Below are 12,644 nucleotides of genomic sequence, written 5' to 3'. Positions count from 1 at the left end.
ACAGGAGTACCAGGCAATATTATACAAGGCTTGAAAAAGGTCTCTTTGTGGAGAAAAAAAAAAGTCCCTGGTAAAGGAAGGGGTGTTATTCACTCTTGGGCCGTGGTTTTAGCGATGTGCCGCGTCAGCTTGGACGAGTTTGCCCTGTTTTGTTACCTGTGGACATAAGTGTCTCTCAGAAGGGCAGGGCACACTGCCCACAGGGCTACTTGGAGTGCAGCTGCAGCCTGCCCCGCTCACCGACCTGTGGTGAACGGCCACACACGCAGCTTTCCTAAATTATGCTACCTCCTTCATTTTTTTTTTTATACACGTGTACATTTTATTTTTAGTTTTGGCCTGCCCACCTAGGCTGTCGGTCCTAAGCTAACAACTGACCTTCAAGCCTGAGGGGGCTTTCAGTTGGAGTAATCCCCAACAAAAAGTGCTGACAAGGAAATTTAGGGCTGCCAAGCAACCCTGGCTTTTAAAAATAGTTTGAGGGATAGTAGCTGTTTGTGGGTAATCTCTGGTGTCAGCAACATGGCAAGGCAGTATAATCAGTACAATGTGCTGTTAATATTGAAGTTTTGATTGCATCCTGCCTTCTAATGTTCCATATCCCATTACATCCGAGGGCAGACCTGCAGTTCTAAAGAAGGGCATGCACTTTTTAGCTTTGCTTTAGAGCTAATCAGCACAACTGTCTTTTTCTCTACTTCGCCATTCTTTCTGTGCCTTCTTTATCTTGTTTTCTTTATATAGTTTCATTTCATTTTATTTATATGCTTTTCATACCTTCAATCAAACATTGTATCATATTCTCATTTGCTTCTTTCTCTTCCTCTCGTCTTCCTCCCCTCATAAGTGTCATTCTGCATGCCTGCGTTTTAGTATGAGTCTCTCGTGTTTCTTGACAGGAGGTTTTCTCTCTAGTTATCACCTGTTCTTACTTTTAAGTATGGCCAGTGTCCCCTCTTCATCCCTGTATGCTGGTTCCTTTCGTTCCATTTGTATTTTCCTTTTTCGCAGTCTTTTTCGTCCTGCTGCTATAGCCCTCTGCAGTCATGCTTCACATCATTTTTCACACTTACTTTTCATACTTGTCCATCTTTCGTGTTTTTCATCTTGCCTTTTTTCTTTTTTCAATAATTATTTTCTCTTGTTTCCTTTCTTAACTGTTGTCTTTTCTCTCATTTATATTCACTTTCATAGACTTCTGTCTCCTATCCATGTGCCTTGTCTTTCCATCCCTTTATTGTCCATTAACCTCCAATGTATTTTTCTACTTTAGGCATACATATTTTCATCATCAGTTAGTTCCTTTCTTTATTTGAGTTGCCCCATTCTTTCTTTCCGTATTTTGTATTTTATCCTGAACTTCCTCCTACCCCTTGAGATATTTTCAGTGATTACTTCTAAGCACGTTCGCTCCGTTGGCACCGACCGTTTTCCCTTCTGTTCCTCGAGCTCTATCCCAAACCCTGTTCTTCGCGGTCTCACCTGAGCGTGTTCCCGCGCCTCCCTCGAGGCGCCGCCGCGCGCTCCTCTTCGGCTCCCAGCTCTATCTGTCCCGGACATCATCCCGCGAGATCTGCCGGCCATCGGCAGGCCGGAGTCGCAGCTAATCAGCCTGTCTGAGACCCGGGGCCCTCCGCCTCCCTGTCTGCAGAGAGCTGCAGGCAGACGGGCCTTTTCACCTAGTCACCTGCTGGGACGTGCCCGAGCAGCGCCTCGACTGCCTGGTTTGTGGAATCAGCGCATTGTGACAACACGTCGCCTGTCCTGCTTTGCGCTGCTCGAGCTTGGCCTTGTGGTCTGGCGAAGGGGACAATTCTTCCCCCAGTCAGTTGTGGGCAAAATCTTCTAGGAAGCTGTAGGACAGTTTCTATTTATTTATTTAATTTGGAAAATACATTGCTGGCCGCCTATACAAGGGAAGCAATCTCTTCAGCCATATTATTCCGATGATTTTCGGATTAGTCCAGGGTGAAATTCTAATCACGACGCCAGTGAAATTAGTCATATTCCCATTACTTGATTTCGTGTGCTTTTTTAAAGTGACACAGCACCTCATATGGGCATGTCGAAGACTGTTTTGTATAGAAAATCTCTAGCCGAGAGATATTTCCTGTCAACCTAGCCTTAGGCTGGTATTACTTGAAATATTTTTACACACGCTTGTTCGCTTAAAAACATCACCTTAGATACTGTTAAGCAAAATGGTGCTATGAAAGTGCAGTTTCACCAACTTTTCTTCAAATTTCACTCGAAAAAAGTAAGCAGTTTCCTAGATTTTCGAAAAGTGCAACATTCACTGTAACCCCTAAAAACTTAGTTGGACTGGGGTATTGAAACTTCAGAATCATCTGGACTGAGGCTGTGATGGGAAAGGGCAGTCCTCCCAAGAGGAACAAATCTCTGATTAGAAATTATTGTGCAATGAGGGATATACTTGGGCATTCTCTGGACTATCGCCTTTTTCATCTGTCCCCTTAACCATTAATATTTACATTTACAAAGTTGCTGAGCTAATAAAAAAACAGCACATGGATTGGTGCTTGTGATTAGGTACCACACCCAAGCTCCTCATACAGATCGTAGAGGAACAGCATGTCACTGCTTTGAGTATCTAAATCATCTATTGAAATGACATTTGAGGTCCCTGTAAGGAATGTAGAGAATCAGTTATTCAGGAAATGTTGGCCCTTATCAGGCTGTAAGAAGCATATGCTGCCCTTCAAGTGAAGAGCCAAGGGAATTTGTTGTGGTAAAGTAGTTCCCAGAAATGCTTCAAGCATCTTCCAAAGAAAAGGGATTTGTCCAGGCTGTGCAAAAAGGAAAATATTATGTTGGCCTCAATGCAGATCAAATCAAGTTTAGAACAGATCTACGTTTTGGCTTCCCTAAGATAAACTGTGGTCCTGCACTGTGATCAAACAAACAATTCATTTGGTTTAGACCATGCTTTTCATCCAGGTCACGGATGCCAACTAAGGTCACACAAGTAATTGAGTACTCGTATTTCATCCTTTCTGGCTCTTTTGAGGATCCCATTTCATCTTCCACTGCTTATAACACATTTGGTTCTGGACCCATTTTTACAATTTAAGATTTGGTTTCTCAAAATCTCAGACGCGAAAGGAAAATCTGGAGCAGTCTTGGATCTCAGACCGAGACTGATCTCTCAGTGTCACAGGTGAGTCATATTTTTCAAGATCCTTCTCATTTTAGGGAAATCTCCCTAACAAATGTGTGGCATTTTCAATACACTCTTTACACTGGTGGCCACTTGTGCTCGGGTAGTTCTTCTAGCCTTGGAATGGGGGCATTGCAACTCAGTCGTCCCTCTGAGTCAGTCCCATGAACTATTTCTTCCTGATAACCCATGTCTATGGTTATTGGCCTTGGATTATCCTGATGCCCTTTCAGCATTACTCCCTTCAGGCCCAAGTCTCCAAAGGATTCTCAGAGTAAAGAAGTGGTGTGCTCTTTGACTCTCCATGCTCTCGCTCACAGAGAAGGATAGTCCATTCAGGCAAGGGGTGTCTGAGGAGAAATAATTGTGAAATTGGAAATATTCTTAGGAGTTCTCTAAACTCCTGTGTGTCACTTTCATCCATTCTTGCATTTTACTCCAAATTCCCTAGGTAAACTTTTCTAAGACAAGGCGACCTCAACGTCCTCCCTGAAGAGAGAAGAGGCAGTATTTTAGGCACTAACTGTGAAGCAGAGCTGGATTGGTCATTCCAGACTCTGGTATTTCCCTGCTTGTCTACAGGCCACAGAGTTGCTTTTCCAGCAGAATGGATGCCATGTTAGTCTATAGCTTTTAGGAAGGGTGCTCGTGCACAACCTGTTCTTGTTCTGGACTCATCTAATGGAAAAAGGTTATCTTCCATGTGGTCACCGCCTTCTTCACAAGCAGTGTCTCGACCCCTCTATCACTTTGTGAATACCTCACATTCTGGTAATGCACAGATGGACATGTTTCACACTCATAACAATTCCTAAGGTAGATATATTCATAAACTATGTTTCCATTAATTCCTAACAGGGTTTCATGGTGTTCCAAAATGGATATGTGGTTATCGCATTATACAAGCCCCTGCATGTGTGGTGTGGGTTGCATATATTGTGCAATGGGCTGCTGTTTATGCAGCACTCTCTTGTGGCTATAAATCATGGTTCAGGTTGAGTGCAGTACATTCAGGCTGCCATTGTTCTTTCTTTTAAAAAGAGGATGGGCTAAATAAGGGAACATTTTGCTTATTACCTGTGAGCTGTAATGGCACCATTTTTTGGTTGAGCTTGGGCAGCGCATGCACTGCTCTGCGAGGCATGATGTATTTGATTATGGCCTTGAAGCCCCGCCCACTCCCCGTCCATATTTGTCATTGGCTTGTGTCATTGTCCTTTGTAAATGCTGGCTTCTGATTCCTTAATATGCTTGCTAGTCCCGCCTAAATACCAACTTGTCTTCTTTTGTAACTTCTCATGAGGACTGGCCCTTTTACTTCTGTTGTTACACCGTAAGTCTTAATTTGTCTGTAAACACTATCGTCTTTAATGAGTTTCTCGTCCTGCAAGCACGACATGCTTTCCTGCATCATTCGGCCCGCCACTCCTGCTTTCAATTTCCAAGCAGCCCGGGACAATGGTGGCCGCTTCTTTGAAGTGAAATAGGTCTCGTATTGTGAAATGGGTCTCATATTTACAAGAGTTTGAGCTATTGGCATTGTAAATGGCAATGCCTTTTATTTATGTGGTACTTATCAAAACAGATAAATAAAATGCATTGTCATTTACAATGCCAATAGCTTAAACTCTCACAAATGTGAGACCTATTGCATTGCAAATGCTTGTTCTGTTTTGTTCCCCTGGTTCCCATAACGTGAACCATCCACCTTTGATATGCAATGCACAAAGCATCAGAGCTTTTTATGTTATTTGTTTCACCATTCACATTTTTTTAAATCATATAATTATATATTTCCCATGCTGTATAACTTTAACTTTTTTAACTTATTTTCTAGACTTGAGTTTTTTACTGTTTTTTTTAAAGTCAGGGTTATGTTTAATTTTCTGACTTTTTCCCGGGGAGAAAACGATACCCAATTCTGTCTTAGGGCTGCCTTCCATGTCAGAAAAATGACCATGACAGACCGGTGTTTGTCTGCACCCTCTTTTACCAGCTATTTGCAACACATCCAGGTGTGCTTTTGTCTTAAGGTGCTGAAGCTCATGTCTCTCAGAAAAAGAACAAGGGAAATGTTAGCCCAGAGTCCCCTCCCCTTTTCTTGTTCAGATTAGCAAGGATAAGTGGAGCATTGTTAAAAAAACAATTAGCGCCGGGCAGGTTTCAAATGATAAAGTCCGGCTCTGAAAACTCAATTTTGTCTCATTCAAACAGCACCCTTTTCTTTTGTAAGCCTTATATTGCCCGATGGCATGAATGCCATTTGCACTGGCGATCTTTAGATACATACTCAGTGTTGTAGCCTATTTATCCTCCTTTCGACACCCCTACGATCCATCCTTTGATAGTCTTGTGTATAGCTGACAAAATAGACTAAATTAAAAATATAGGGATGATTACTTAAAATAGTTCTAACGTATACAGCAAATAGAAAACAACTTTTTAAAATTTCAAAACAGTTTATCCTTCTTTAAACCTTAAAAGATTGTTAACTTTTTTAATGATGTGTTCTCTACCAAGTACATAAACAATTGGTTGCAGGGTAAGGACAAAATGTAATGAATCCAGTTAGTTTCGCGGGACGTGCATGACTAGATGCGATTCATTTAGTGGCGGCTCCTCCGCTAAGGTGGAGGAGCGTCGCAACACTGGTTCACAGCAGTGAAGTAAAGGAACCATAGAATGATAATAACTCGCGTTATTATCATTTTCTATTACTTTCTGCTGCAGCAGCTTTCGGGGCGGACTGCTCCGACTACAGAGGAGCAGGGGAGGAGTGGTTTGCCCACTCCTAAGTGCACATGACTGTTTGGCCTGCCCTCTCGAGCCGGCCAAACATTTATGTGCACTTCGCATCTTCTCCACGCAGGCTTAATTACAGCCTGCGTGGAGAACATGCCATGACCATCATTACCTGGCTGAGCGCCGATCCACGGCGCTTAAATCAATCGCAACGTTGCATTGCAGCGTTGTGATTGGCTATTAGGAGGAGTGCTTCCTGCATCCTGATGCTGACCGGAGACAGGAAGAAGAGGACGGAAGAGAGGCGGCGGCCGGCCGGCCTGCCTTCATGGCTAAGTGTTTTGTTTTAAAAAAAACTTTTTTCGTCAACCCTCCCCCAAAGGGTCCGTTAGCAGCCACTACTGGATTCATTCTGTAATCGCCTTCTGCGCTTTTCTTTGGAGCTTGAGGCAAATATTTTAAGTCTTCAACTTAGTATCAATTTTTAGGGGCAGTGGCTACTTTCTTGTGTGCAGTGTGTTAAAAAGAAACACAGCTGTGTATTTTGCTCTGTTAAAGATACAATTTTTTTGGAAGGCTTGGGATCTGATCCCAAATTTGCTACAAGTTTAGTCGCATGTCGACACTCTACAAGAACGAGTATTGTGAATTTAGTTCAGTACCTGTCTCAGTCGAAGGATACTCTTTTCATTCCTATGGAGCCTACACTTGGGCACATCTAATAACCCGCTTAAACTGTTTTGTTTTGCGTCCCTTGATGGTATTGACAAGAGCAGGTGTAATTTTGTGACACTGCCTGATACTAAGACAACTGATAACTCTACATCCTGAAATTGAGTATTAATTTCACGCTAGTCAATATTTATTGGGAATATATTTCTCTTATCCACCTCCAAGAGACAACTATTTTAATTTCCATCCTCGTGCTCCACAGCCTTTGTTTTTGTATTCTCACTATTCAAGGATTTTCTCATTTGACTAGATATTTACCCTTCTATTTGTGGGAGAAATAGTATCATGGTAACCAATTAGTTTCCTCCTATACGCATTTGCATGTGATTGTAGATACAAGTTTCCTGGGATAGTGAAGCAGGGCTTAGAATTAGTCCACAATCTAATGAGCTTCCATTTCAGCAAATTGACCTAGAAGAGAACAACTTAACGGTTGTGAACTAATGCTGTGGATACGCTAGAAAGATGTATTTTTGCATTACTTGGACAGTGGTGTATATTATAAGAATATAAAGGTATACAAAAATGGCCACAACCTGTATCATTTTTTGTTTGGTTTTGTTCCGTGCATCTTAATCCAAATATTGTCAATCCCCTCTCTAAAGATGGAAGCCTTTTGTTACTGTATATGAGGAGAATTATTGGATGCATATGTGAAAATGCTGTGCCCCAGGATTTTGTTTACTAATACCACTATCTTTACATCTTCTAGGAAGAAGTTAGGTATGGTTCCAGCCCGCTTGCTATGCTGACAGCTGCCTGCAACAAGTTTGGAGGTTCTAGTCCAATTCAGGATACAACCACTTTCAGTAAAACAGTGTCTGATACGTCGAAAAAGCTTTACAACCTTAGCTCTGACTTTTGTACCCCAAGGAACCACGTCTCTGACGGGATGGGGGAATCTTATGCTGCTGCATACCCCAATGGCAATGGCCTTTTGTCACCCTCCTCCAGTCCCCAGGCTTCTACCGCCTACAGTACAGACTATAGCCCTTTTTCTCACTCCTTCGCCTCATCATCTGTAAACCAAGAATCCTCTATTCTGGCCTCCAAGAGCCACACAACCGCAGATTGCCTTCCCAGCGTCTACACATCTTTGGACTTGGCACACTCCTATGGATCCTGGTACAAGACAGGCATTCACCCAAGCATATCTACCAGCTCAAGTAATGCAACTGCATCATGGTGGGACATGCATTCCAACTCTAACTGGTTGAGTGCTCAGTCTCAATCAGACAGCCTGCAATCTTCAGTACCATCACAGATGCCCATCAACTCACAACTTTCCAGCTACAGTCCGGAGTTCACAACCTTGAGCCCTGCCTCCTATCCAGGAGTTGGCATTACTTCAAGCCAGCACATGCTGTCTCAGGACATGTATAAACCCAAGCCAGTGTCCAACAACTCTCTAATGGAGGGATCCATTGGGATAAAAACTCCTCGGGGGAGCTCCTATGGCGCAGCAAATGGTCGGTCAACATGTGATTGTCCAAACTGTCAGGAGCTGGAACGATTAGGTGCTTCAGCAGCTAGCCTCAGGAAGAAGCCCATTCATAGCTGTCACATCCCAGGTTGTGGTAAGGTATACGGCAAAGCCTCCCACTTAAAGGCTCACCTACGCTGGCACACAGGTGAGAGGCCCTTCGTCTGCAACTGGTTGTTTTGTGGCAAGAGGTTTACTCGGTCCGACGAGCTGGAGAGGCATGTCCGGACGCACACCCGGGAGAAGAAGTTCACCTGCCTTTTATGCAACAAGCGATTTACTCGCAGCGACCACCTCAGTAAACACCAGAAGACACACACTGAGGCAGATGTGGCAGGCAAGCCTGTAGAGGGAGGTGATGGGGCACCCACTAATGCCTCATCGCCTAATGGCCTGCAGGACAATTTGGCCCTAAGTGAAGACAAGGCTTCCAGGAGCCCAGAGCAAGGAAACTTGTTGGAGATTTAAGACATTTGTCCGCTCCTCCTTCCCAAGCCAAAGACTGGATAAAAGGATCGATCCAGTACGGGTGGCTCTTTCCATTGAGGAACCTGTTATTAATCAACTTTCTATAGCAAAAATCTATTAAGAAGGGAAAATGCAATCACATTTTGTTGGTTGTATGTTCTCTGCATAGAAGCTAATGGTCACTAATTGTCCTTTGTGTTGGTTGCTAGGATCTCTACCCTTGGAACAGAAGGGGAAGAGTGTAAAGACAATTTGTTACTGATTAATTCTGAATGTCATTAGCGTGATGGACATACGCCACTGGTTTGATTTGCTCCAGCATCTGCAAATCCCCTTGTAATATCACTGCTGGATGCAAGGCACCAGAGACAATTTAGAAAACGGTCACAGGACTTGAAACATTTTCGACATGTGCCCATAGAGATACCCATTTTGGGACGAATATTAAATGCCTGAAGAGGGACTCCAAACATGGTGTCCTGGATCTAAAAGATATTATGTTGTCCCATTTTAGAATTGTATTTAATCTATTACAAGAAGTCCGTAATCTATTTATGTGTTTTAAGTTATGACGATAAGTTAAGTAGACCTCCTCCGCCTCACAGAATTATCTGTACTGTCTGGGAAGCTTATGATAAAGAACTTCCTTGGAATTTCTTTAAATTCATATATTATGATCGGAGTACTATTTTATAAAACATGGATAATGAAGAACCCTAGAGGGGCCCATCTATCTCCCTGGCAGCACACATTCAAACTTAGCCGTGAATCTGCTTAACATTGGTCTTGTTTTAATGTAATAATTTTCTATGCAAAGTCTTCTTTTTACATCTTTCTTTGTTCGATTTATAGGTGAATCAATCAAAAGATTGAGTAAAACATATGCTTTTTCATTTTGCTGACTGTTTTGATGATGTTGATGCTAAAAGTTAGAAAAGACTCATTCATTGCACTTTTTTTGAGAGTGTCTTTTGATAGAATATTTTAGAAGTTGCCAAGCTGGGCATCTTTCAGGATTGTTGAACATGCAATTGATGCAGAGCTCCGGTAGTCTTCAAAGCCCACCCTTTCTTTTCAAACTTAAATCCAAAGGAATATTGGGAATTTAGCAATAAAAGAGGCTTGCTTATCCTTTGGTGGAAGTAGAAAGCAGGTGAGACATCCAATCTTACTAAAGCATAAGGACATTCTAAACTGGGCTGTTACCCATCAATTATGTCCCACCTAAGGGAAGATATCTCCATCTATTGCTAATGTCTACTCTTGATGTCTACCACCACGCAATCGCAAATGGATAATAGAAGGTTGAAAAGTTGTTTTGCAGGCAATTCTGGTACTCAGATGCCGCTCTACATCAGCCTATCAGAGAAGCGTCATTAAGTGAAGGATAGGAAGTATTAGTTGTAGATCTGGTACAATAACTGTGTACAAAGTGAGGAAGTTGCATTTTTCAATTAGAAAATGCATACACCACTTTTGTTGTGCACATCTGCTGCTCTAAGAGATCATAACACATTATGTCCCACCCCCCTCAGGGGCAGGCCCAGTTTCAGCTGTTGAAGTTAAAAACAAGGACAGCCAGTGTAGGTACAAGATTACAAAGAGGGTGCAAATAGGGATTGGAAGAATTTAAAAATAGAAATTGACAGAATGTTGAAAGTATTATTAACAACACAACCTCTTTAAGTGGTTTTGACCAATTACTGCTCTTGGTCCAGTTGGCAACAGCTTTTAGACTGGCACATGAGTCCAGTTTTCTCCTATGCCATTATTATTAGATAGGTACTTACCTAATGGATGTGCGCCAGATTCTGGGAGCATATAATCATGTTTGATTGCATTTCTTCTGCTTGTGCGTGTTCTTGATAACTCTAATAGATCTGGCTTTGTTGGCTGTATAGATAACTGGCCTCCTTTCATTGAGATTCCCTCTAGCTCTAGCCATCTTGATGCGAGTAAGAAAGTGGCACAGGCCATACAGCGGAATACTTTTTGTGTGGAACAAAAGCAATGATGTAGGTGTCGCTTGTAAAAGGGAAACTTGCAATGTAGACCACGAGTCCATCTATCCTCTCAGAGTCTATCTTTTTCAGTTTTTCTGACGTGATGATCAGCTAAAAAGCTATTGTGTTATGCTTCACTCTGACAAGGTTGAATAAACGTTGAACACTCAAACAGGACACCCCAGGAGCATGGGAAGGGATTTAGGCCCTGGTTTATATCTTGGCAGTAGAGGCACTCTGTTGCAATGGCGACAGAGTACTGATACCTCCAAGATAACGGTCAGCCCGCTCGATTTTGATGTGAGCCGACAATAGGTTTGGCTACAGCGGTTTCTACTCAGTCACCGCCATAGTCAAGCCTTTCCAATGGCCTAATAGAGTAAGGGTCGTCAAAAAAATAGCTGTATGTCTCTCAGCCACCCCCGCCCCCCAATTATGATGGGCGGATATATAGCCATTTTTTACAGCCCGTCACCGCCAGGCAAACGGTAGGCGGTGAGGGTCCGTAAAACAGAAATAAGGCGCATTGCAAAAGGGACATTTTTTTATTTTCAGAAACATTTTCTTTTTGAAAATGAAACTGCTTGGTGCAGGATTCCATCCTGGTGATGGAACCCTGCACCAAGCAGCGAAATCCATTGGCAGGAACCGCTGTGACAATGCAGCGGTCCCTCCAACAGGGGGATAGAGTAAATTACTCCGTCCCCCCCCCGTCCCCCCCCCGTGGGAGAATGGGTTGTCGTCCCATTTTTACATCAGGCCCTAAGTTCGTAGGTGTTTTTGAACAATCTAGCAGAGGAGCTCAGACTGTCCACCCTAGTGGAGTCTGCCTGCTGCATATTCAGCCCAGTGCTTCATTTGTAAAGAGTGCTGGAGTCCCAAGCAGACAGGGGCACTTTCTAAAAAATAAATTGGTTTTTTTTCTGGCTCGCACCATAAAGCATTGTGCCATTTTTACAATACTAGTCCATTATGTATAGCACGTAACAAAGGCATAGGGGTCTCAGTGGTCACTCACTCTGATTGGATCTAAAAAGTGGATCGTTCACAGTATGTTTAAAAAGAACCCAGAATCACAGCCATTTCAAATATTCTTTCTGTAATTGATGAATTGTTTTTTTGGAATTTTTTTATTTATTACTATTTGTTTAATAAAGAGTAAGGACTTTCACATTGAATAAGTGTCTTCTTTTTCGATCGATACATTGATGGCTTATACTCTCTGGCCGGCTATTACTTATAGTGGGCCTATGGAAGGATTCTGCTGACAAAATCTGTTATCTGCATTCCACTCAAAATGTTAATGTTAATCACAACTTCAATCCTGGGAACAAGGGATTAGCCTGCCCGTTGGACAGTTTGTTTTATACAGAGGAGTGAGCTTAGTTCTAAGAATTAAGAAGCAAGAGGTGGAAGACATTGTATATGGCGGAAGGCATCAATATTATAATATTATTATTATATCCCAACTCAGGCTAATTCCGTAGACGACGTGCTGTGCAGACTAGAGGCTGTGCCGTGGTAATGTTCTATGTGGACATTCCGCATGAGATTGAGTGTATGGAGGTAGGGAAGGAGTGTGCTGTCTTTTTAAAATTGAAGAGATCCCGCCTCTCCGTCCTTTCTGATGCAATCCTCATATTTAGGTTTTTTTCTCCAAAAATTTCTTCCAGGAAGGAGTGTGCTGTCTTTTTAAAATTGAAGAGATCCCGCCTCTCCGTCCTTTCTGATGCAATCCTCATATTTAGGTTTTTTTCTCCAAAAATTTCTTCCATGCGATTCCTCTTTGTCTAACAGTTTTTGTGATTTGTGTACCATTTCCCTGCCTCCTCTGCTTCTGCACTCCAGCAGTGAAAATACGATTTTCCCCTCTATTGTATTGTAGTTGTATTTAAATAATATAGTTCTTCATAGTCCACTGACGCGGCACCAAAGGCCATTAACAGAGGGGTATCAAGATGCAGCAGGGGTGAGTGCTTAGTTTTAAGAGTTGGGCACAGTGTGGACGTGTTTCGGTGTGGTGCATTAATGATCGGAG

The 12,644-nt window shown here is 42.6% G+C and overlaps 1 protein-coding gene across 5 annotated transcripts in view; it reads left to right on the top strand.

Moving 5' to 3' along the window:
- The window catches only part of SP7 (Sp7 transcription factor), a 50,725-nt gene extending 38,948 nt beyond the window's left edge, over positions 1-11,777 (top strand). For 4 of the 5 annotated variants that reach the window (XM_085654675.1, XM_085654674.1, XM_085654672.1 and 1 more), the window contains exon 2: positions 7,365-11,777. In XM_085654675.1, coding sequence (XP_085510801.1) covers positions 7,398-8,603 — 1,206 coding nt within the window. In that variant the 5' untranslated portion in view covers positions 7,365-7,397 and the 3' untranslated portion in view covers positions 8,604-11,777. The remainder of the gene's footprint in view (positions 1-7,364) is intronic. The other variant, XM_085654671.1, reaches the window with a different exon arrangement.
- Positions 11,778-12,644: the final 867 nt, after the last annotated feature.

This window comes from Triturus cristatus, chromosome 4_1, assembly GCF_964204655.1.
Source record: "Triturus cristatus chromosome 4_1, aTriCri1.1, whole genome shotgun sequence".
Taxonomy (NCBI): Eukaryota; Metazoa; Chordata; class Amphibia; order Caudata; family Salamandridae; genus Triturus; species Triturus cristatus.
This window is presented reverse-complemented; position numbering and strand designations above follow the sequence as displayed.